The 27,254-nt window shown below is 41.6% G+C and overlaps 1 protein-coding gene across 8 annotated transcripts in view; it reads right to left on the bottom strand.

Moving 5' to 3' along the window:
• Positions 1–27,254, bottom strand: part of CDKL5 (cyclin dependent kinase like 5) — a 289,528-nt gene that overhangs the window by 121,535 nt on the left and 140,739 nt on the right. The window contains exon 1 of one of the 8 annotated variants that reach the window (XM_066599829.1): positions 6,841–7,226. The exons of the other annotated variants lie outside the window; for them this stretch is intronic. Coding sequence (XP_066455926.1) covers positions 6,841–6,855 — 15 coding nt within the window. The 5' untranslated portion in view covers positions 6,856–7,226. Of the gene's footprint in view, positions 1–6,840; positions 7,227–27,254 lie in introns of those variants that run through there. 8 annotated transcript variants of the gene reach the window in all.

Raw genomic sequence — 27,254 nt, 5'->3', positions numbered from 1 at the left:
AGATCACTTCCTGGTTACGGGATTCATAAATCCCACCTCTACGAAGAGATGGCTGTGATTGGTTCTTCGAGCGCTGCTCAGCCAATCAGTGCAGTGCTCGATTAACCAAAGCGATGGCTGTGATTGGTTTTTTGAGTGCTGCTCAGGCAATAAATGCAGCGCTCGATAAACCAAACAGAACTAGTACATTGTAGAGGCAGAATTTATGAATTGGCTGAGCCACGGCTGCTTCATAAATCCCACCTGAACAACGCAATGGCTCTGATTGGTTCTTCGAGCGCTGTTCAGCCAATCAATGCAATGCTCAATGAACCAATCATAGCCAACGCATAGGTTCATCAAAAGCTGCATTGATTGGCTGAGCAGCGTTCGAAGAACAAATCAAAGTCATTGCTTTGTGGAGGCGTGATTTATGAATCCCGTAACCAGGAAGTGATGTTGTATAAGCATCCAAAGACTGCAGGAACTGCGACAAAACTCTGGGAAGCAGCGGGAGGGACCTGGACCGAGCCTTCTAGGTAATGTATTCCTTTTTTATATATACTGCAGCTAGAGCTTATTTTCGGGTAGGACTTATATTTCAAGCCTCCCCGAAAATTCTGAAAAATCAGGCTAGGTCTTATTTTCACGACAGGTCTTATTTTCAGGGAAACACAGTAAAATAGTAATAAAATGCCAACCTATAACACAATGCAGAAATTTTTGTTTTACTTTTATGACTGATTAAATCAATTACTCTTTCCTTTACACGTTTTACATGTAAACCCCCTGGATATTCCTCTTACATTCGTGAAAGAAATCATATACATTACATTACATTTACCTTGAAAAAGGCCCCTGCCAGCATAAACTTAGCAAATGATACAGCTCATTGAAAGTCTTCACATTTCTCTCTACTGCACTAAATAGGGGGACATACGACATTACGTAGTGGTGCCCACCAACAGCTAAATGAATGCTATTTTTATTTTTGCAGCTGTGTGCAACTCTGAGGCGGAAAAGTAATATAACTCCTGAGAAATGGCAAGATGAATACATTCTATAGATGACTATACGCTATATGTGCCTAGGTGCATTGACTCATTAATAATAATAAAGTCATGTAATGACTGTAAAGATGGCTTTGGCATCAGCAGTTCTTTTTACTCTCAAAAGAAATCTTCTGCTTCAATGTGGTAATAACTACATGGCATATCATTAACGCTGTAGACTCAAGGCATAAAGGTATAATTTCACCGTTTCAAAATTCAATGACAATGGCATTTGCGGAAATAAAATAAATAACCCCAGGAGCATTAATATCTTCAGTCTGGATTCCATTGATGACCTGCAGGATTTTCCCAAGAAAATGCATTGTACATTTTTAGAACCACCATGTTCATTAACAAATTGTTAAGCTTTTAAAAAGGAATTTCTCAGCTAGAACATGCTGTCCAAACTGCAGGCAGAAAGACAAGATATAAATGAATAAGATATGAGTTATGCTGAATCTCATCTTATAAAACTATATATCTGTTAGGTCTGCTACCCGTGTCTGCTGCCCTCTTGCAGTTCCAGGCAGCCGCAAGCATCGCTCTGCTCTTCCTGTGTGTATGGACACTATATGTCTGTTTTCTACCTGCACTGAAAGGGTTAACCAGTTCATTGGCTCTCAGCTCAGCTGTGGAGTTAATTAGGCATTACTCTCCTATTTAAGCTGGGCTGAGGCACTTCCTTTTTGCCTGAGACTTGATGTGTGTTTGTCTCTGACACTCAGCATTTGTAGGTCGCCTGTTTCCAGTCTGTTTTGTCTATTAGATACAGGTACAGGATCAGTTTATTCTGTACGTTTCCTTGCCCTGTGCTTTTGCCTGTGTGCGTTTGTCTATTTTCCTTCCACACTTTGTCTCATTCCTGTCTCTGGGGGAGTCAGTCCTGTCCTGTGTTTGGTATGCCCTGTTCAGTATATCGTCCCTGTCAGGGATAGTCAGCCTCGGGGTTTCAGCACGGGGATGTCCTTATCAGGACACTTACCCTGCTTTCAGGCAGGGGTCTTCCCATGTTCCTGCTGGTTGGTTAGCAAAGTGGGTCCACACTCTCAGTCCATAACATTATTAATCTGCTATCTATAACATAATGTCTGCAGTTTGGACAGCAAGTTCAAACTGACAGACTCCCTTTAAGGCTCAGTTCATATCTGTTTTAGGGCTTCAGTTATAGTTCAATTTCTCTGTTCTGGGTTTGGAGCAGAGAAAGGAAATTAAAATGGAAATAAAGGGATCCATTTTTCCCCCAAATTGCTTTCGGTAGGGTTTTTAAAAAAGGAAAGCAAATAGAAATTTTTCATTTGCTTTCATTTGGGTTCCATTTCTGTTTTTTTAACTGAACAAATAGCGCATTCTGCAGCGTTAGTTGCTCTATTTAAAAAACAAACGTAACTGAATGAAAGCAAATGGAGGCTTGCTGTTTTTTAAAAATGCCATTGAAATCAATGGGGGGAAACAAGTCCATTTATTTCCATTTTAATTCTGTTTCCAGTCTGTTTTGTCTGTTAGATACAGGTACAGGATCAGTTTATTCTGAAGGTTTCCTTGCCTTGTGCTTTTGCCTGTGTGAGTTTGTTTATTTTCCTTCCACACTTTGTCTCATTCCTGTCTATGTGGGAGTCAGTCCTGTCTTGTGTTTGGTATGCCCTGTTCAGTATATCGTCCCTGTCAGGGATAGTCAACCTCGAGGTTCCAGCGTGGGGCCATCCTTATCAGGACACTTACCCTGCTTTCAGGCAGGGGTCTTCCCATCTTCCTGCTGGTTGGTTAGCAAAGTGGGTCCACACTCTCAGTCCATGACATTATTAATCTGCTATCTATAACATAATGTCTGCAGTTTGGACAGCAAGTTGTAGACAGAAAACTGTAGGTCATTCATGACTTTGTTGGATGTGCTACTGGTTATAAAAAGAAACCCTTTAAAAATTCAGGCGAGATATTGTAAGAAAATAAGTGAATATCTTAAAAATAGAAGCGACCAAAAGTAGACGTGTCAATACATTTATATTTTACCACAAATATAAACGCAATAAAAGGCTGTTAGCTAATTTATTGTACCCATGGCAGGAAATGAAAGAGGCGCGAACCATGAGGCTCAATGAATCCTGCACTGAGTAATGGGTTGGACCCGACAACCCTGGAGGTCCCTTCCAGCTGTACCATTCTATGATTCAACGAACATGCCGGCTCAGTAGTTAGTATACAGGTGCAGTGCTGGTGTCTTCGGTTTCAAATTATGACCAAGGGAAACATCTGCATGGAGTTTGTATGTTGTCCTTTGTTTTCTGTCACTCTCCAAAAAAACATATTGATCAGATAGTTAGGAATATAGACTGTGGGCCTGATGGGGACAGGGATCCATATGAGTAATGACAATGTCTTTACAACACTGTGGAATATAGTGGTGCTGTATAATTATAAAGTCAGGAGAAACAAGTAAGTGGTTAAAGCTATGTAGGATGCATTATTGTGCTTTTGAGTCATACATAGCGCTCCAGAAGAAATGTGTACATTTTCAATTTTCTCATACTGATTAATTGGTATAGAAAATGTAGCAGTGTCATTCTGCCCACGCACTCAAATGGATAGTAAGATGATTATTTTATGCTTTTAATTAAACAATGATTTCCTGTTATGAGTGTGAAAATATAAAACGTCAGGTAAATATTCTGCACTCACACCGGTGCTAGCAGTGTATTATGCTTTACTGTTGTCTCAGGAAGCTGTCATCTGAAGTCGTCAACCACCACTTAAAGTACACAACACATATTCAAGGGGCAACAACAGATCCATCAAGCTGTAGCTATTAGTCTAAGGCAATGGCTACCAAACTTTTTTAGCCTTATACCAATAATCATAGCCTGTCCAGAGGCATGATGGGGCAACTTTAATGGAGTACCCAGTGTACCCCAGGGTAGTTTAACAAACTTTGCACAGCTTCTGAAATATCAAAACTTTTCTACTTATAAAAAACTTTTGTAAATTAGTTATTTCAAATTCTGTGCAACCAATTTAAAAATTCACAGGCTCACCTTGTTATGACAGTAACGAAATGGCACAGGAGAACGCTAAGGGAAAATACTGTATTCACATGAGGAGTCATGACACAGAGAACTCGGCAATGATATTATTCACTCACTCCGACATTATTCATTGCCGTTGTCAGATGCTGCCAAACTTGCTTTTTCTTAGACAGATCACTACCATTACCAACAAGAATAACAATAAACCCTAGAGACCCTGCCGAGGAACCCAACTTTGGAAATCACTGGCCTACGACAATGGCTGCCTACACTTAATAGCATGAACTGCCATCAAACATGCCAATTTTTTTCCATAAAAAAATCATGTAATAAAAATATTGGTACTAGTTGATTTTTCCTTCAGATATTGATGACAACACTTCGTACCGTACCTTCAACTCAGAGGCGTAACTTGAAGCTCCAGGGCCCCAATGCAAAACCTATAACGGGGCCCCCAACTATAATGCTTTATTCATAATACTAGGCTTCCTATATGGAGAAGAGAGGCCTTATGGGCCCCCCAAGGCTCCTGGGCCCGGGTGCAACCGCATCCCCTGCATCCTCTATAGTTACACCCCTGCTTCAACTACTACCAATCAACATTCAACAATGCGAAAGAGGATAAAATGTCCTAAAAACAGCGCTACACCTAACCGAAGGTTATGCAGGGTATCACAAATTATCCCCCTCACTTCAATGGGACTGAGCTGCAAAATTAGTAAACAACTCACAAATAGATACGGCGCCACTCTCGAGGGAAAGTAGCCTATGTGACTCTAATTCAAGGAGGAAGTATAGGAAAAGATGTGATCAAAAATTTTTTGTTAACCAATATAATGCAGATTACATTTCTCCGCATGTATAGGCAATGTATTTGGTATACCCTCAATCTCACCATATACCCAGTCCAGAGGAGAGAAGCAGAGTAAAAAAAGCTAAATAATAATAATCTTCCAACTGTATTACAGTTCAGCTTACTTCTAAATGAACCCCCACCCCCATATTGTATCATCAATTGTGGCAACACGGTACACAGAATGATCACTGCATTAGGAACACATACAAAATAACAGGTTGGTCCACCTATTTGGGTGATCCCAGCTTTTGTATGTCATGGAACAGATTCCGTAAGGTGATAAACATCATCCATACTCAACTCGACTCATGCCTACTGCAGTAGCTCCATAAGTTGGTCATGTTTTGTGGACAAGTGGAAGCAGATTTCATATCCCTTTCCAGCATATCCCAAATATGTTCAATGGGTTACAGTCCAGTGAGTTTGAGAACCAAGGCAATGTACAGAAATCATTGTTGCATTCCTCCAACTACTCTCTAGTGATCTGAGCTTGATGACATGGATCACTGTCATGTGGAAAGATGGTACTATGGTCAAGAGAAGACTTCTTGAAGATATGGTTGCAGATGGTCAGCTAATAGATCCCTACAGCATTCACCATTCAAGAATTGTGGCATGATGACCAATGGTTCTAGGCCATGCCACGAAAATGCTCCCCAGACCATAACACTGCCACTACCGACCCCTTGAACCCCAATGGTGCACTGCATCATTCTCTTTACACTAGATGCAGATCTAGCCATCTACATGGTGCAGCAGGAAATGAGACTCATCACTCCATGTGCCCATTGCTGTCTTTCTTAGGCCCATACAAGACATTGTTGGCGATGATGCAGAGTTATCAATCCATTAAATACTGATCAGTCAATTTTTAATGAATGTGAACCTGCAAGTGCTGCAAAACATGCATGCACACTCTGGCCACTCCGGGTCCCTGCTATGGGTGCTTCACTTGCTGCTGCATACAGAAATTCAATTCATATATATAAAGGTGAACCCAATGGATCCTTCAGACTGCTGTGTGGTGGCCGTGTGGGCACTTACACAGATGTCACAGTCTCTATGCTCCCTCTAAAATAAGACTGCTGCTACAAACTGCAGGCGCTGACTCACTGGGTCCACACCAAGCTTGGCTTACAGCTATGTAAAGAAAAGCTGATGCGGCATCTACTCCTACGCAGTACACTGACTCACTGCGTTGCGAAGAGGCTTACCCCTCTCCTCTCTTCCCAACTATCTGTGGTCACTGATACTCGAGGTTTCACCCCTACATGATGTGCTGGGGAACAAATGGGGGCAGACATTTGTGAGCCAGTCCTAACCTCCCTTATGCCATTGGCCCAGGCCTGGCAAGTGGATAAGACAATCAGTGGACAGTGCAGAGTGGGGAATCGTCTCGGAGGTCAGTAATGAGAGTAATGAGAGATGGCAAGCACAGAAACCTCGCATCGCATGGCATGTGATATGTTTTACTGTCCCATTGAAAACAATGGGCGATGCATTCCAAGGAACGTGAAAAGATAGGACGTGCAGCTCTCATGTATATAACTCCATTCAAAAAAATCGGGTTCATATTTGTGTGAGGTTTGTGCATCTCGTAACGCAGAAATCTCGTACGAGTTTCTCAACTGCGTGAAATCGGCCTTAAGAAGAGGATTTTTCTGGTTATTATTTTCCATACCATCTGCTCCAATCACCACTGTCGGTCATCAACATTATCATCTCCACTCATCATCCAGTTGCAATCACCTGTGGTTCCTGTCATCTAATGGTGATCCTGAGGACACGGACATAGTTGAAAGTGGTACCACTACTAGGGGGCCTGGCATTACCAGTTGGCCATCTGCAGATAGACCACTTGCCCTATAGTTAAAGTGGCCCTCAGTACACAATGTCTAGGTATGCACTCCATAAAAGGGTTTCAGTTTGTACTAACCTTTAAGGATAACATTCACATGGGCGTATGTAATGTTTTCACTGCAGGTCCTTATGTGCGTCTTGCATGTGTTCTTGCATATGTTGTGTTTTTTTTTCATCTGTATGCCATCCGTGTTTCATACGTTTTTCACGTGCCCCAAAAAATAATGGAAGAAGGCTCAATTGATGTTACTTTTTTCACTGCCTCCTGGTAACATGCGTAAAAAATGGTGATTTTATTTCTTTCATGATTTTGGTGATTCTAGTCCGTGAATACGGACCAGAAATGGCAAACTGTGCTTTTTTGTGAACACCAGCAGTCTACATAATAATGCCTGCGTGAATAGCTCAATTTACTTTAATGGGTCTGTGCGCTGTCCGTTTTCAGTCAGTTATAAACATGGACAGCACATGGAGGGGCAAAATGCCCATGTGAATGGGGCCCAAGGCCGGTTCCACATGGGCATATTTTTGCACCACAAATCAGTGCCAAATCTATAATAATAATAAAGCATGTGTATCCAACATATCGAAATTTTATTCAGGGTTCATTGCAGATGAATTGCATTGAAACAGTTGAAATCCACTGTGAAAATCTGAAACAGATATTGACATGTTGTGGATTTAAAACTTTGCCCAGCAGGTTAATTTGCGTGTGGGAATATTCTGCAGCCTGTAAATGAAAGTCTCACCCACATGGCTGGTACGGCCAATACTTGCACAAATGTGCCGCGGTATTTCCATCCTGTATGGACCTCTTCTCACAGCCTGTTAGTATAAAAGAGTGATTTTTTTTTTCTATAAGTTTTTTTCCGAAAATGTTCTTCTCCCAACCCCTTCACTTTACAACCCTTCATGTCTAAAGTTTCTTTGTTCCTCAAACACCCCATATGTTTGCATATTTTATATTTTCATGGGAATAACTTTCTAATGACATAACCTTTGGTTTTGCATGAGAGAACAGCCTATCTTTATTTCCTGGGCATTAGAACACAAAAAGCAACTACAAATGGCGAACACTTTATTTTAATTAGCTATTAATGTCTTTCAAGCCTTAGCTGATAAGCAATTTTTCACAAGCTGAAAAGAACGGCACCCAGCTAAATGGATGATGCTCTCAACAATGCATCAAAGAACAATTTTCAGGACCGCTTTTATTGTGCAGTAATCTAATGCCCGGATCCAACTATATTTCCTTTCCTTTCCCTCAATTTAAAAGCTTACATGTTGGAGAGAACCGTGGTAATATATTCCGGAGACTTACTGTCAGCCAAGAACATGGAGCACCAAGCGGAATGAGACATTTCTAAAAGAGGGACAGTGGTAGGGAACACGGGTCCCTCGTGGATGTACTTAAATATAAAGGTACTTTTGCAATAAATTTTTTATTGTTTTAATGCATTTTGAATACGTAATAAGAACTTGATTAAAATATCTTTGCAGATCTATGTGTTTCCATTGTTAGATACCACAAAAATTCTTGTAAGTCTGATCTGTACTAGCATGGCCTCATCTGTTTACTGGACATGAGCCGGACACCACCAGAGCTGGTTTGTAATGATGTATCCAACACTGTGGGAAGTCGGTCAAGCCAGGGGCGGCATTTTTAGGGATCTGGACTGCGTGACTCAGTATTAAAGCAGGACTGCTTGAAGCTAATTGACATATGTAGTGTGTTCTTTAATAATCTGATTGTTCTCAGTGAGAGAAACCAAGTAAGCTTGTTATAGCGAGCTTTTGAACCTACTTGGGGTTCTTTCTGAGGCTTATGGAATAGATCTGAAGAAACAATCACCTGCCAGGCACACCTTGAGGCCAATGGGGTTGCCTCTGAATCCGTGGTACAACTCACAAGATTCATCTTCACACACAATTATTTCTCCTTTGACAAAGAGATATTCCTGCAATTTACCGGAAGTATAATGGGCAGTAAAATGGCACCGCAATATGCCAACCTTTTTATGGAAAACCGGAAAGTGAATTTTTGGCCTCCTGCGCCAGCAAACCATTGGCCTACTTTCACTACATTGATGACATCATAATCATCTAGACCAATACCGAACAAGAACTAATAAAATTCCATGAGAGATTTAATGCATTCCACCCCACCATAAACATGACATTAAGTTACTCAAATACTGAAATTAACTTTTTGGACACCGCCATAAAAATTCCAAACAACTCAATACAGACATCCCTATACCGAAAATCTATTGACAGGCCCACATACCTCAGATGGGACAGCTTCCACTCTAAACACATCAAAAAGTCCATCGTCTACAGCCAGGCCATCAGATAAAACTGAATCTGCTTCAACCCAACAGACAGGGAGGGACATCTATACCATCTTAAAAGGACATTTTTAAATCAGGGCTATCATCCCACCTCAATTGATGACCAAATCACAAGAGCCACCAGGACGTGCAGAAATCAACTATTCTAATATACAGAAACTGGGTGGGACGAGGCTGGGAGCAGGGAGAGGTGAGCATATGACTTTTTTCTTGTTTTATGACAGGGATACATTTTATATAAAACAAAGGCCTTGTAAAACTCATTTAATGTATAAACAGTAAAGTCTACATATTATGGATTGGAAAATATAGAGTAGAAAAGGAAATTTTCAAAATCAATTAAATAAACTATAGTAAAACTGTCTAAAATATGGCTCAGGAGGGGGTGTCATGTCGCCTTAAGGAGAGCACAGAAAATGTGTGTGGAGACACCTAGGTGGTGAGTGGGTCAGGGATGATATAGTCTCTCCCCAAAGACAGCACCCAAAAGGGGTGTATGGACACCTAGAAGGTGAGTGAGGAAACCTATAAGGCCATGTAAGCTCCTCTGGGTAATTTATGCAAATAAAGAAGATGGAAAAATGCAGCGCCACCTATTGGATGGCCACATTGGACGTCACATTGGTTTGAAGGAATGCTGCCATCAAGTAGGTGGCGCTGCAGAGGTATTTTTCCATCTTCCTTATTTGCCTAAAATATAGCACAGGCTCTAAAATGTTAGCTAGAGCAATAGGGAGATACAACATAATTGTTCCTTTGTATCTTCAGTAAACGCTGGTACTAGTCCGTACAAGCCGTGCAGACAGCGGCGAGAAATGTTCTCATATGAATAAACTAGTAAACAAAGAACAATGACTGCATCTATTTAGTAGCGGTTAATGGCAGAACACAAGTAAAAATACTAATATATATATATAGAGTCATTCCAGGACCCCACACTCCTCATTAAACTATTGAGGCTCATCCGCCCCGGTATATATGTGGGGGTAATTAGATAATCTTCTTGTTTTCAACGGTTGCTTATTCCATCTTTGTGGTAGTAAAAAAAAGCTGTCCGTGCGCCGACTTCAGTGAGCTTGGGTAGTTGTTATATACAGCAGCTGACTTAGATTCCTATTAGGACGGATTCGCATGAACATATGCGTATTTGCGCCATGTTACTGCGCATCAGGCGTTACATATTTGTGCACACTGTACTTTTTTCTCACGCAAATCGTGCATGTTTGCTTGTGCAAAAAAAACACGCAGGAAATTAGGACATGCTGCATATTTTTTTGCGCAACAGAATTGTGCACGCCAAATATGTGCTTGTGAACGAACCCATTGAAATCAATGGGTTCTATTCACTGCGTATTGCGAGCGCAAATACGGCCATGTGAATCTGGCGTTCTACTAGGCTGCTAAGCAGTAGTCATTAATTGTAACTGTATCCTTAGGCTGATTACACGTTTGCGTTACGCCCAGCCTCTGTATTTGGTTCGTGTCTCGGTTTATGTCTTTTCTTGTGCCATCAATTTTTCACGTATGCAAAAAAACTGAAATTCGCAATCCCTTCATCTTTTTAAAAACAGGAGAGCACACACACACACTGCACATGGATGGCACCCGTGTGTGGTCTGCTTTTTTTCTCTCCTCATTGATGGGCGAGTCTTCTCTGTATAACGGTACCAGTGATGAGTTTTTGCACATAGTTTGTGTCTGTGTGAAAAACACTCGATAGTGTGCGTTCCAACATAGGATAATATAGGTCCGTATACTGTCCACTTAACAAACCACACACGGATGAAAATAATGCCAGTGTGCTGCTCTAAGGCCGGCTTCACAAGTGAATATTTGCGCATGCAATAAGCAGTGAATAGAAGCCAATGATTTCAATAGATTCAATTGCAGCACATTTTGTGTGTGCATTTTAGTCACAACAAAAAATCATAGAACAAGCTCTATCTTCCTGCGTATTTGTGCACCAAAGGTCCCCATAGAAGTCAATAGGGGGGGGGGGGGGGGATACTCCCCCATTGACTTCTTTTGGGGAAGATGCATGAAACCCTGCATAATTCCGCTAGAAAAAGCACAAACCTGGAACTCATTAGACAAATTAGCTCTCTCAATCAGTGCGTTTTTGTGTCCCATGCGAAAAAAGGATAGAGTGTCCAGAATATTGTCAGTTTTATCATTATTGTAGACTAGAAAGCCATTATTGTGGTAAAGAAATCATACCCACGGCCGGTGTTGAAGGAAGAAAGGGGGGCAAACAGGGCAATTGCTCAAAGTTCCCATCCCCAAGGGGGCACCTGGACAATCTGAGGTTTTGACTGGACTTGTCAATGTGCCAGTTTACAAACAGGTTGTGGAACCTTTCCTGAGCAGTGGCATAGCAATAGGGGTTGCAATTACAGGGCCCATGAGCCATGCATATTTTGTCTGTATGTATATATGTGTGTATTATAGCAAAGCTGTGGCAGCATGTAATGATGCGGAAAAAAGCTTCTTGATTAAAGGAGCATATTTTATTGTTTCACAGTTTTAAAAGAGGCGACGTTTCGACCTACAAACAAGGTCTTTTTCAAGCCAACAAACTAGTGAAAACACAGTTCAGACTCCATGTTCCGTATGCCCAGCTTTGCTATAATATTGGGATCGTGGAAGGGGCTTAGGTCCATAGCCCCGTTGCTGGCTTTGTATGAATATTTTTCGCTACAGAGAAGGAAACTTTTTGAATTTCTCTCTGTCCCTCCCTCCCCCAAGTTTTCTTTTCTGGCGGGGTCGAGTGAGTGCCGTGGTACTTTTTTGCTAATTACTGTGTATGTATGTGTGTGAGTCTAGGTAGGTAGGTGCCTGCATCTGTGTGTGTATATATGTGCCTTACTGTGCATATATTGTGCTGCCTGACACTTAAGGGGACCCTATCACCTAGTCCCTGAAATGTATTGGAATTGCTGTTTGGGCTGGGAGATGCATTTTGTAAGGGGCTCATTCTGATATAACAACCCCATTGAATTCCCCCCCCCCCCCCCCTATGTTCTGACAATACTCACTTTATGGTGGTACTAGCAGTGGGCACAGTGTGGTAGTATTATTGGTAATGCCATTCATTATATAATGTGTTTTGTTCAGAGACAGTATGAAGATAATATTTACTCCTCATACTTGATAAACTAGTAGTCTACATGACTCATTTCTTTTGGTAAAACCCTATAGTGCTAGCGTTCAGCACTGCAGCACTCTGCACAACGCCTCCGGAATATCTTGAATGTGACTGTATAGTTAATGCAGTATTTCATCATTTGGGGCCCCCATTTCTAATTTTGCCCAGGGCCAGGCTTTCTTTAAAACCAGCCCTGGCCACACTGGCATATCCTGAAGGTAACTGTTTCCCAATACTGTAAACATACTTCTTCATCCCATGAGACTTGTTTTTCAAATAGTTCCTAGAAACTAACCTTTTCAAAATAACTTCTCAATCTTCAGCTTTCTGCAATTCTCCTCTGCAGACACATCACTCAACCTTTCTGTCTATTGCATTTCCAGTAATCCCCTAACTTCAGCAGGGTCATCTTCTTCTCCTAGGTCTTAGCTCTATACTTCTGATGATTAAAGTTGTCCTTTATGCCCCTTACAATGAAGTAATTTCCGCTTCATGGTTGTTTCACACATAGGGTTTTATGTGGTAGTTTTTATGGAGGTTTTTGATGCAGTATTTCAAGCCAAAGCCAGAAGTGGATGCAAGAGCGTTGGAAAATATAAAGACCGACTTCTACTTCTCCTTCCTACTGGATCCACTTGTGGCTTTGGCTAAAAAGTTCATGAAAAACTGATGTGTGAAACTTCCCTTATAGATGCATTTTGGATAATAGCTGACAAAAATAGCCTAGTTAGCTAACTTGCAGCAAAGTGAACTTAATAATTATGGTAATTTTGGAATCATAACGTGACAATTATCCCGTTACAGCCGCCCTAAGAAATCAGAAACTCCAAATACCACATCAACGGAGACTCAAGTGTGCTCTTTAGCTGAGACCTTAAATTCCCCAAGATAAAATACTTGTACTTTGCATTACTAGAAACCCCACAGAGATATGTCCCTTCCTAATGAGTAACTATTGATGTCTAGCTCTCTGTAAAATAACGCTGCTGCTATTAAGGGGGATGTCAGATGACTTTAGAACATTCCTGCAGGAGTCGACAACGTAAATTATTGAAAATCTTTAATATCTTGATTTCTAAAGTGTAAAAACTTTCCAACACTTACTATTCTGAAAAAGGAACACTATGAAGAACTAATAAAAAAAGTACTATTGTTGAGCTTTGTATAACCTGTACCATTAAGAAGTAGGTAAACTGTGGTGATACAATTGTTGAGGGACTATATGTTCCAACTTCAATGAGAGGATTACAATAAATAGGAGCTGGGAATGGCATCATACAGTGGTATACAACTCATAGCTTTATAATTACAGAAAACACTCAGGGTATCTTTAATATTGTCATTGATAAGACCCTTCCTTTAACCCTTTCCAATCCAATTTTGGATTCAGGGTTTCCTAAAAGGCCTTTTTTCTTTTTGTTGTTATACAACAGTGCCATCTGCTGGCTAAAGCCAGTGTGTGTGCGCCAGAGAGGCTCCGACAGCGGAGTGGCTGGCAATAGACGGTAAGAATACCTTGTCGGACGTCTTCTGACATTGGAGCTGTACAAGCTTCAGTCAGAATGTAGGAAGACATCAGACAGTGGATTGGAAAGGGTTAATAGATAATGACCAAATGACCACTAAAGTACTATGCTTGAAACTGATTGCCATGGCCTTTATATACTCTGAATTGTGACAGGTGATAGAAGTGCCAGCCGAAGGTTAGATAGCCCCCAGTGTGGGATTTTGTTTGGGGTCTCCTTTATAAGAAAAAAAAAAATATATATATTGCATTAATAGGAAGTGTGCAGAAAACAGCAAGAAAGCAACATACCCACACCAGATCAGCTCAGTGGATAAATACTGCACCAGAACCAAACTCATAAAGCTTATAACATAAATGCAACACCAGAATTAAACTTAGAACTGAAATACAGCACCAGAACCAAGTTTATTACATAAATACAACACAAACCAACCTCCGTAAAAAGAATCAATACCAGAACCAAGCTCATAACATAAATACAGCCCCAGAACCAAGCTCATTACATAAATACAACACAAACCAACCTCCGTAAAAAGAATCATTACCAGAACCAAACTCATAACATAAATACAGCCCCAGAACCAAGCTTGAAGAACTAAGCGATTGTGTTGCATTGGCCACCGATGGGCTAACAGTGATGCCTCAGAACATTACAGGGGAAGAAATAGAGCTAGGGGGAGACTGATTCATGTAGCTTAACAAGATGCTGCCTCAGAGATGAAGAAGAGCATCTGGCTGGGCGGACCTAAGAGGGGAGATTATCCCCAGCCTACATCTATCTGGTGTGTGTCCCCCTTCCTCCCGACAAGTGGGTGGCCAGCGTCCAGTGTAACCATAAAGGACAGCCATGGGTGGTAGTGCACCACAGTAAGGTCACATAATTCTACACAGGAATGACAATTTGACAAAATCTGCATTTTTGGGCCCAGTAGTACCGGTATAATAGTGTAAGCCACACATATAGAGTGTCATTCAATATACAATATTTAAAGCAAAGTAGTCCCTATGGCAAACCACTGTAGAGAATCAATGTGATGAACCAACAAAGTTAAGGAGTTTGGCATTTTTCTGGGAGGAGGGCGATGATTAGCGGGGGTAACTGTACCTATTAGTATAACTACTGCCTACTCAAGAAAGAGATTATTTCTATCTGAAGAAGGGGACTAGTAATGTCCTCAAACCCAGCGCAGATAGAGACAGTCAAAGACTAGTTCTGTCATAAAGTGGCATCTGCAACCGGTCTGTACTCACATGGAAACTGAGACTTCTTTTGCTCTCCAGATACAGTTGAGGTACTGTAAGTGCAATCTCTGCTGCACTACAGGTACCTGGTGAGAAGGAACACTACTTATCTTCTGCCTTCTATGTCCATCCTGGCATCCATATATGTAGCTCCATAGGTGAGTTGTGCACATGGAGATCAATAACTAAAGTTCATCCTTTAATTGATTATACGCCGTACAGTATACATCTACTTATGAAGTATTCTGAGTTACGGCAGTTACCCAATGGTACAACTAATAATTGCTGTTCCATTGACTTTTCCCAGTGTGTGAGTTGTTTGCTCCAGTTTCTGCTCTGTGTGGCACAAGGCAATTTGACGATATTGAAAAGTAGGACATTACAAGTAGCTCTTCAGCACAGCTGCTAGAGCACTCTGCATCGGAAAGCACAATGATCCAACTCTTCCGTTCAGAAACATCCTGTTGTTCACAAAACTTTTCCAGGCAGGAAAGTTCCTTTTCTATGTAATTACTCTTAAAGTAGTTCTCCATCCAAATTTACTTTATATGCATCATCAATTAGTTAAAAAAAAAAGAAATAGGTGGGGTTCAAACACTCAGACCCCCAAGTTACTTAGAACAAGAAGCCCAATGTCCTCATATGGGCTAAAGTTTGGCTGGCACATTGGAGGGTAACTATGGCTGGCATTTTGTGGCGCATTTCTGACAGTTTATATAGAGAGCATTGTTAGGGACAAAATTCCTATGTGGTCAGTAAACCCAGAACGGGGCACACATCCATATTACAGACCTGATCCACATGTGTGAAACTGGCTTTAAAGAGGACCTGTCACTGGATAAACTCAGTGGGACTGGCTGCATTGCTTGGCAGCCACAGCCCTGCTGACTCTAGTCCTTTTTTTTCCTCATAGTCACCTCTCTTCACCTGGATAGGCTCTTCTTAGGTCCGGGCTTCTCGATGTGTCAGATGGGTGATCCCCTCTACTCACTCTCAATGGGGGACATTGGGCTGTTAATCAAATCTAACATCACAAAACAAGAGTGAGCAGTGGAACCAACAGACTTTAAACATTGAGAGAGTGCCAAGATCTGAATCTAGGAAGAACCCGCTCAGGCGAAGGGACGTGAGTATGAAAAAACCCTTTGAAATAACCTGGACGTCTGCACTGGTTACTAATAACATGTAATCTGATCGTTATCAAAGTCATAATTATGGAAAAACACAGTCTTAGTGTACTTTTACTCAAGACAAGTGTTGGGTGCTTAAAGGGGTTTTCCAGATGGTGCTGGCTGTCAGTGCCGAGATACACCAGGGACAGAGTGGAAGTCGCTACTCCAACCGATGTATAGTGGCCGGTACTTGTAATTGCAGGCACAGCTGTCATTGAAATCAATGAGACCCCAGCCTGCAATTACAAGCGCAGCTCCCATTGATTTAAATGAGAGCTGCGCCTGCAATTACAAGCGTCAGCCACTACACATGGGTCAGAGCAGTGACTTCTGGTCCAACTCTAGTGTATCCCAGCACTGAAAGCCAGCACCGCCTGGAAAATCCCTGTAAGCGCCCGCCAGCAATCCCAGCAATTATTGCAACTGTGCTTTTACACAGGAGCGATAATCGCTTGCTCAATGGAGCACCGGAGTTCTCTTCAGGCCAGCCGCCTCCTTTCACAGTAAACAGGCAGTCTTTCATAGATGAATGACTGCATGTTTGTATGGGTCAACAGTTGCTTGGTTTTTAGGTGAGCAGAAAACCAAGTGACTCTGACACGTGAGCGATCCTTGTCCGTTGGGCGCCGTGTTTACATGGGATGACAGTCACCCATAATCGCTTATTTGAGCAATTATTTGGCCAACTGTTGGCTTGATCGTGTAAAAGTACTCTAACTAAACTAATAACCCACAAACAGTTGTACCATTCATCATTTTTACTGAGCACATGAGGTGAACATTCACAATGCAGAGAAAGTGAAGTGAAGCTCTGTGTTAAAGACTTCTCCAAGAGGTAATTCAAAAGGATTCACTTACTTTTTCTTGCAAGTGTATGCAAATCCCTTTGAAGTGATTCCACACCAATGCTCCATTTTATTAAAATACTGAAATGAAACTAATGAACAGACCCTCATATTCAATACTGCAACACTTCATACACAGATTTCAACTTTTAGAGTCTAAAAAAATGAAACCTACATAAGAGATCAGTCAAAAATATAATAAAGAGAGACACATCGGAGTCTGACTTGTTACTAGCTACACTAAGTATTTCATGAATTGAGCCTTTTAATGTATTTGTAGCATAGTACACAACTAAAACCTCCTCTGCTTGGGTAAATGCACACAGACAATATGTCACGTCTTACCGATGATGGATTGGAGCCGTAGTTGTAGTAGCCGAGCCGGTCACTGGAGAGTAGTCAGAATAGCCGGGAGTCGTTATCGGGAAGTCATAGTATGCAGTACAATTGGGATGAGATGGAAGTGCAGTCAATGGTAGCCAAAAGTCAGTAGCAGGAGGTATCAGTATGCAGTACAAATGGATGAGACGGAAGCATAGTCAGTGGAAGCCAAAGGTCAGCAGCAGTAGGTATCAATATGCAGTACAAATGGATGACACAGAAGCGTAGTCAATGGAAGCCAAAGGTCAGCAGAGGGAGGTATCGGTATGCTTGTAGAGGAGCAGGAGATAGAGGAGCTAGATCAAGGTGGTGGAACACAATAATCACACACTTAGAGAATGGTAAAGCCAGGGTTTTATAGGAGATGCAATCAAGGCAAGAGGCGGGGTCAGGGACGGGAGGCAGGAGCTAGATAACTGGGATCAGAGATCAAGGCTGCGAGTTACACAGGGAAAGTGTTCACAAGCTGGTTAGGTTAATAAAATGGGTCAGTGCTTGCAGTACAAGAGGTGCCTGGTTCAAGTCCTGACACAATATTTCTGTCCAAAAACTGGACAGACTGGATAAAAGTAGATATCAGGCAGCATCCATAAAATGATTAGTCCCCAATGGACATTCTTTATTCCTCCAGACACACAGACAGTGCAACGTTTTAATCCCTCATGCAGGGATCTTTCTCAAGCAGAACCAAAAGAAATGGACAGAAATGGCACCCATTCATCTAAACGAGTGTATGCACAGGGGCTTTTTTTACCTATACTATCAGCATGTCCTATTCTAGTGAGGTTTTCGGATAAGAATAGCACATGTCAATATGCAGTCTTCAGCATATCGGACAGCACACGGAAGGGATGTCTGAGTGTTGTCTGATGCAAGATGCGCCCGAGAATCTGGGGCACAACTTTTTAATTGCCCGTGTGCAAGTAACCTTTATCAGAAACAAAATTTGGATAACATGTAATGTCAGCATTCTGCTATAGAGCTCTGCTATAAGAAACTGCCAGAGGCAAGAATGGAGAAATTCTGAGGTGACAGCTAAATCCTTTAGTCATCATGCACTAAAAAAATATGATATGCTCGTGAAAATGTAATAACATAATTACATAGTAGCAACGGCATTTTTGTATAATTATCTACACTTATTATGTACAGTTAAAGGGATTCTGTCATCAGGTTCATGTTGTCCAAACTACAGGCAGCATGAACCCGGGACAGGGGTTCTAGTCTGAAACACTGTGTCGTTCCAGAATAAATACACTTTGAAGTTTAACTTTAAGCTAAGCTCCGAGTCACAGAAGTGGGCCAGCCTCTCTCCACCCTCAGCATGCAGATTGACAGCTCACCCCCTATACACAAGCAGGGAGAGGGGTTAGTCTTCATGCAACAGGCGGGGAGAGACCGATGCAGCCGCCACTGGAGCTCAGCTCTGAGTCAAACTTCAAAGTTTAATTATTCTGAAAAGATGCCAATTTTCAGAATAAAATGCCCACGGTGAAAACAGACTTCCCTGTCCCGGGTTAATGATGCCCATCAGCAGAAACCTGAATCCCTTTAAGACGATATTAAATATGCTAATTGAAAAGGATGGGTTCACACCTGTGTTATGACTTTCAATCAGAATTCTGTCTCCCTGTTCCATTTTTGGAGCAGAGAAACGTAATTAAAATGGAAATAAAAGTCTGTTTTTTCAACATTAATTTCAATGGGTTTTCAGTAAGAATTAAAAGCAAACAGAAAGCTCTCAGTTTATTCTTCAATTGATGAAATAGTACTGCAGACTGTGCTATCTTCTACTGTAACAAAAATGGAAACCTAAAGGAATGGAAGGAATTGAAAGCTTTCTCATTTGTTTTCCGGTTTCTTGAAAGCCCATGGAAACAATGGAGAAAAATATTGAAATACTTATTTTCGTTTTTCTGCTTCAAAAGTTGAGGAGGGGAACGGAATTGTGACTGAAAACCCTGACGCAGATGTGAACAGGCCCTAATTAACGTACTTTTACATGGGGCGATAATCTCCCAAATTAATCGCTGGAAATATCAAATCGAGGTAATAGTCTCCCTGTGTACATATGGCCACCAACAGGAGACTGAGCGAGAAATCACACCCTTGTCGGAGTCACTTGGTTTTTAGCAGAACCAAAAACCAAGTTATTGTCAGGTTGTGTAAACAGGAACCACTCAATATGTGAGCTACTGCCTGTTTACCGTGAATGGAGGTAGGTGGGCCGGAACGTTTTCTATCGCACCCTCCTCCATTTACAGAACGTCGATTTCTGCTGCGACAGTTGGTGGGACATATAATGGGACCTTTAGTTGCTGTAAACTCATACGATCCTAATGTCAATAGAGCCTTTATGATATTCATATAGACCCATTTTGTATGGCCGGATATTGGGGTCTATAACTGGAACACCAGGAATCGGCACAGTTATATTGAACCAAGCTTAGATCAACAAAGAGTCCTAGGCTGTGTTCACATGGTGGAATCTGACAAGGATTTTTCTGCATAGATTTGGCCAAATCACACATGAGTCAGAAATTCTGCATGTGAATTTTACCCACAGAGCTAAATATGCGTGTGAATCTGCAACAAAAAAATTGCCTTGATTTTCATAGATGGAATCTATGTGGAAATAAATCAATGTCGGATTCCACTATGTGAACATACCCTTATGGTGATCTAAATTTACTTCAGTGGTTTGGTTGTTGCAGACATAATATAGATGCTAAATGGGGTAGTGTTACTGAGGTTTGCCATTCCAAAAGGGTTTATGTCAGGATCCATCTAGTTGTCAACCCCTTGTACTGTAGGCACTATGCTAATGGTAAAGCACTATCCTATAGTCAACACCAGTGCAAAAAGTTGTGTTGCCTGTAGTAGGCCATCTTGTACAATGCCATCACTTATCGCAGGTGGTTATACTCAATCTCATTTCTAAATATTATGAGAGGCTGTTGATGTTCCTCACTAAACTTCTACATTTTAAATACTGTAGCCATGAAAAAAAACACAAAAAGTGCCGTACATGAAAATGTAACTTGTATGATACTTTGGTATTCCTAAATTACTGCTTGAAGAGTTTATCCTATGAATAGACACTATCTCCTATCTGGGGAGGTCCGCCGGCTGGTATCACCACTGAATGTAAGAACATGGTTCTAAAGGATCTTGAATAAATGGAGTTGTGGTCACACATGCACCCCGCTGCTCCATTCATTTCAATGGGACTACTAGAGATAGCCGAGCATTGGAAAGCAGCTATCTCCCGCAGTCCAACTGAAATGAATGCTGTGGGACAACCCCTTCAGCAATAGAGCACAATATAGATTTTACACAGAACTTTATTAATTTGGATTCTGCTTTAACAAAGAGGTGTAACCTACTGTACATGGTGCGGAGTTACAGTAACTGCCTGATAATCAATGAAGTGGACATGAAGTAGAGCAGTTCCTTCGATCAGTTGGTTGGAACCCCACCAATCTGATATCAATTGCCTATCCTAAGGAAAAGGACACATTCACATGGCTTGTTTTTTAAGCGGATGCCAACGGGGATTTAATGTACATTAATGCCATTTTAGAATTGCAATGAAATCTACACCATAGGAAAAACTTCTTGACGCAGTTTCTGCATGGAAACTGCATCGGACAATCATACACGGATTTGCACCATGAATAGGGCTAAATCCATGTGTAGACTCATATGCAAATCCATGGCAGAATTTAGAAAGTCAGCTTCAGATTTCTGCAGCGTACTTAGGCTAATTTCACTCGGCCGAGCACGATAGGCTGTGGTACTTGGCCCGATATCTTGCTCACCAACGTCTGATGTACCTGTCTGTGTCACAAATGCCTCCCATCATTTCAGGGAAGTAGTGATCCTCTGACACGGCTGATCGGCGAGTGTTTCCCATTGTTTTCAATGGGAAACCTCACATCGCCTTGCAATGTGTTTTTGGCACCATTGAAATGGGCAAGGCGCTCCAAGGGAACGCCCAAAGATAGGACATGCCATGATTTTTTTCCCACAAAGCAAGGCAGGGGAAAAAATCGCTCATGTGTATGACCCTATTCAAAAGAATGGGGTTCATATTCGTGCAAGATTTGTCAAAGCGGCCCAATGCTGTGATTTTACAGTGAACCATGGGCAAATCCATGTAGCTGCAGAACCCCAGTCAGCTGGAATTTCATGCATGTTGTTGTGCATTTTCAAAAAACAAATTACCAAATTTTTTTTGTATAGAAAAGTTGCCAAGTGGGATCCCCGAAAATAACCAGCAATCAAACTGCATCAGAACCTGCATATGTGAGTACAGCCAAAGTCTTCAGTAAGACTGAGGCTACACTGCAACCTTGAACTAATGCAAGTGAATGTAGTCTCACTGTGACTGATAAGTTGTCACGATCATGACCTGGCAATCGCAAGAAATCCAAACCTACTAAATGTCTTGTGACTGTCAGGTCATGGCAACTTGTGCGTATGAGTGCATTCACCAACTTGAGACTGTGATGCCGCATGGTAATACCACAATTTATGTATCATGGCCAAAGTTGCCATGTAGCCCTAGCCTAAATCTATCAGGTGTCTTGAAAGTTTACTCCAAGGTATCACAGTATATAAAATCTAACGTCTTGAACTAACGGAACCATCTGTAACTGGAGAAATACCATAATTGTATTATTAGTTTTATTTTTCTTTGTTCTAGCATTATTTTCCCATAATGTCTGGTTGGCCTTTTAGTGTCATGGATATGAAACCTCTACAGTAGTTGCTAAGTGCAGTAAAATTCTGCAATTTTTTTTTTTTCAGAATGAAAAAAAAAATCAGTTGAAAGCAATAATTAGGCCTTCAATTGTCTACTTTGTTTTGAGCATTGTTTTATCCACTGAAAGCAAAATGTATAATAGCTGTGGGAGTGTGAGAAATGAATGGACCATCACAGGGATATGTTTTAGACAATTATTTTAGCTTTTTTTGATAGACAGCCTTAAGGATGTGCGCTAGAGACACACTGATGGAAACAAAAGGAAACACAATGATAAGTCATTAATAGAATAATGCAGAAAGAATGCAGGCAATCTAAGTCATACAAAGTCAATGAAAACCACAACGTTTTGCATAAAAGGCCCTTTAGGCTTAGGTTAAATGGCAGCTGAAAGTTGTGGTAAAATAGAAAAGACCGTTGCATTGTGAATTCAGTTTTTTTTCTCCTATGGGGAATTTCCAGAAAGGTAAATTGCACCTTGTGCAAACGTTTAGACACAACTGGAGAATTTATGCTACGTAAAAATATACTGCAAAATAATACAAAAAGTGTGTTTAAAGGGGGTCTCCTACTTCTGATCTCTCCTCAGACCCATGCCAATCTGCTATTGATGACCTATTTTGAAGAAAGGTCTTCAAAAGCCAGAAGTGGGAGAACCCCTTTAAAGACTGCATCCTTGTCGCATGAGATTCACATGATAAGACTACCGACACACTTGCTGTGGGTTTTATGAGGGCCAAGTGCAAGTTGGTCCTCATAAAAAGGGTAGTGCATATAGCCCCTTAGGCTATGCCCTTAGGCTATAATGGGTCAGTGTGCCACCCGGGAATTAACACGAACAGCACATGGACCCAAATACACTGGTATGCTGGAGGCCTAAGTGTTGTTATGGGGACTTCAGAGCAGAGGTGCTGCAGGAACTGGGCTTGTGAGGCTTTGCTTATATTTGTGTTGGAGGCTTCATGTAAAGCCTCCATTGCAGATCTCTAAAAATCCTGAATACAGCTCTACTTCCTATAATAAGTCTATAATAGTCAATGGGTTCCATCCAGTGCCATTCCATTTTAGCTTTGTTTGGCTCCTAAAAAGGAGACGAACAACAGAGGCTATCACGTAAGTGTGAACGAGACTTTACTTCAAGTGCTGACAATCCAGGCATAAAAGTAAGGTAATACTAAACTTTTTCATATATTCCAAATACAGGAAATGTATCACCTGTATTGTTTTAGTAATTAAAACAAGGTACTGATGCTTATTCCAGTGTTTTATCCTGTTTTTATTTTTTTGGTTCTCATTTTTTTTATTCTATTGTCTATACCAGGGGTTTCCAAACTTTTTCAGCAATGGAACCCTTTTTGAAGCAAAAGTTTGTTGTGGAGCCCCAAAGCGGGATGAGGGTGTGGTCAGGGGAGAGGTTAGGGGCGTGGCTTATCACAGCATATGATTTTTACCTCCGCCGTTATAAAAAGGACAGGGCTGTTTAAAGATAGAACAGGGAGGAACGCTGGCGCGCCGGATGGGCTATGGATATACATTATATTTAAAATTAACATGCTGTGGAATTAAATCCCGCACCACATGTTAATATCCGCACGGGTTTTGTGCAGATTTTTTCCACAGCCTGTGGATGAGATTTTTAAAATCTCATCTACTTTGCTGCTAAAGCTACTGTAAATTCCACAGCAAATCAATCCCAGTGTAGTGATAGTGACCCCCTATATTGGTCGCCCCAGTAGTAATACTGACCCCCCTACATTGGTGGCCCCATAGTAATACTGACCTCCCTATATTGGTGGCCCCAGTAGTAATAGCATTCCCTATATTGACCCCAGAAGTAATAGTGATCCCTATTGCTGTCCCAGTAGTAATAGCTGACCCCTATTGCGGGCCCAGTAGTAATAGCGACCCCTATTGTGGCCCCAGTAGTAATAGGTGACCCCTACTGCAGCCCCAGTAGTAATAGGTGAACCCTATTGTGGCCCCAGTAGTAGTAGGTGACCCCTATTGCAGCCCCAGTAGTAGTAGGTGACCCTTATTGCAGCCCTAGTAGTGATACGGTCCCCCATTGCCACCTCCTGCCATTAGTGCCCAATCTAATCACCGCTGCAGCAGTGTCCGGACAGGCTGTAGTGAGGAAATGAATGAACAGGACCTGCAGTGGCATAGCAACGTGGATCACATGACTGGAGCCGGCTCATGTGATAAGCATTGATATGCCAACGCAGGTCCTGTTCCTCACTAGAGCCTGTTCAAACACTGTTACATAGCGGGTACCTAGACCCTTGGTCGAGCCCCTATCACTCGTGGGGCCCCAAGGGCTCCACGGAGCACAGTTTGGGAAACGCTGGTCTATACAATATTATTGATGCACCGATATTGTTTGAGCTGCAGTTATCAGCTCTTAGAGATATCCTATACATCAGCCTCATGGCCATAGACACAATGGACAAAGGTGGCCTAGAGCCTGAGGGTACCGCTGTGCTGCAACCCCTTCATTTTCAGGATTTGAATAGGTCCCAGCAGACGGTCCCCGAAGGATAATAAAGTGATGCCAAATCCTAGCTTTATTCTATTGCTTCCTATGATAAGAGAACATCTTTAAAGCATTCCTCCAACTAAGGACAGAATTCATATATATATAATGACTGGCTAATTGCTGTGGGTCTGGCTGTAGGTACTCCGTTTTTAGTTGGTTTTGCTGGCGGGAGGACATTTCTACACACATCATTGAAATGAATGGGTAATCATGTATTGTAAGGTCACACTGAGCCCTTCACAGTGAAAAATGCTCTTTGCAGCAAATCTTTACTGTGGCTGGTACAGAAGGCCCTGAACTATGATGTCCCATGATGTCTATAACATCTATATTTAATAGCAGAGCATAAAGGTCATAAAAACACCCCACTTGTTTTCACTTTAACCACTTAGTAACATGCCCATTTTATGCTTTAAAGACCAACCAGTTTTTCAGTTTTCTTTTGTCAACGCATTCCTAAAGCCATATCTTTAATTTTTCCATCGACCTAGCCATACAAGAGGTTGGTTTTTGCAAGAAAAGCTGTATTTTTTTAATGGCATCAATTTTGGGTAAGCATAATGTATTGTATTACTTTCATTATTTTTTTTTTTCAGGAAAAATAAAAAAGAAATTCCATCATTGTTTATTTTTTTTAATTTCATTTGTATGGCGTTCAGAATAAATAATGTGATAACATTATTCTGCCCGTCAGCATGATTCTGGCAATACCACTGTAGATGGCAGACCCAAAGGCTACCTTCAAGCCTCTGTGTACGACAGCAATCCATGGGGATTCCGTGACCACATTGCAGGCTGTCCGATGGGTGGCAGAGGGAGCCCCCTTCCTCTGTCAGCCTTCCACATGCCACAGTTGCATTTACTGTGCCATGTAAAGGGTTAAACAGTGGGGATCCGTATTTTTTCGGATCCCCGCTGTTAGAACACATACTGGGTCACTGAACCTGGAGACCCATGCTGGTATTCTGATGCAGCGCTGTAAAACGGCATATGGGCGGTCACTATGGGTTAAAGGGAACCTGATATCACATTTAAGCCCCATAAACTACTTTTCTATGTTTAATACTTACTGGTTGCCTTTCCTGTCTGTGTTCCTATGAGGTTGGTACACGCACACAGCGTGACTATTTTCAGATGACTCTGTGCACGTGCTCTCCCATAGAAATGGATAGAGAAGTGCATGCATGGGGGCATCTGAAAAAAGTTAAGCTGTGTGTGCGCCAACTTCACAGGCACATAGAGCAAGAACGGGGCACCCAGTGAGTATGAAACACAGATCCCTAGACTTTGCCGTTCCCTCACCTTTGACCCCATAACATAGTTTATGGGGCTGAAACGTGAAGACGGGTCCCTACGGGACTAGTGTATGGTATTTAGTGCTGCGCAATAAATGCTAGTCTCCTGCTCTAAATGTATTTCTACAGACAAGCTGGGGTTAAACAAAGAAAGTAACTAGAGAATTATGCAGTAAGCAGTAGCAGCAGTTTCCAACCTGCTGGGCTAATAGATTAATAAAGCGACTGGACACATGCTAGACCAAATGGAAAAAAAGTGCGTAGTAAGGGCAGGAAACTCAATTGCAATCGATCTTTTAGACATTGTTCATACAAGGTCACGACCGCTCATAATAACGGTACCAGGAAAATGGCGAGAAATATCACGGCTACCTAGACCTGAAGAAGAGAGCAGTATGCTCTTGAAATGCGTAGTCTGCAAAATAAAGCAAGAATCTTAATTTTTACACATCCGTTTCTTCTATAAAGGTACCTGTGATAGATCCTGCTACTTCTCTGCTACCACAAATACAAGGTCAGTATAGCTTTAAGGAAAAGATCTGGAGCAGCCCACAAACTTCTTTTTATTTGTATAGCGCCAACTTATTCCGCAGCACTTTCAGGTAATTATTATTTATTACACCCCACCAAGCTGAGTTCTTATTTTACCGACCACAGAACGATGGAAGGCTGAGTCAACTTTGAGCTGGCTACATGAACCACGCGGGGATTGAACTTGCAACCTTCAGGTCGAACTTCTCATCAAGTTTAGTTCTCTTCTATCGGGATAGATGCCATCTAGTTCCAAATCTAAGACCTTAGTCGACTGCTGCTATATTGTCACTGAACTTCATGACTGTTTGTAGTTGATGGGAAACAAATGGCACAAAAATTCTGGGCCTTGAGCATGATGAAAATATTGACAGCAAGGTCTATAGCACAACCTCCACAGAAAAAAATGTAATGAGCCAGTAGGTACTGCACAAATTACTATTCACCAACATTACACATTTGGCTACACGATTTTCTTTAGGATATGCCATCCATGTGTGATACCTAGTGAACCAACTCTAAGAACTCTGGGCAGTAGGCTTGCACTTTTTTTTTCCTGTTTCCGTAAGAGTAGCTCTAATTTGGGTGAATCCAGAGTCCAGGCATTATTCGAATGACCAGCATATAATGCTACATTTCTCCTGTTTGGGTTATGGATGACCTCCAATGCCGTTTTTTTTTTAAAAAATAGGCTGT

The sequence above is a fragment of the Eleutherodactylus coqui genome, chromosome 4 (genome assembly GCF_035609145.1).
Source record: "Eleutherodactylus coqui strain aEleCoq1 chromosome 4, aEleCoq1.hap1, whole genome shotgun sequence".
NCBI classification, from domain to species: Eukaryota; Metazoa; Chordata; class Amphibia; order Anura; family Eleutherodactylidae; genus Eleutherodactylus; species Eleutherodactylus coqui.
This window is presented reverse-complemented; position numbering and strand designations above follow the sequence as displayed.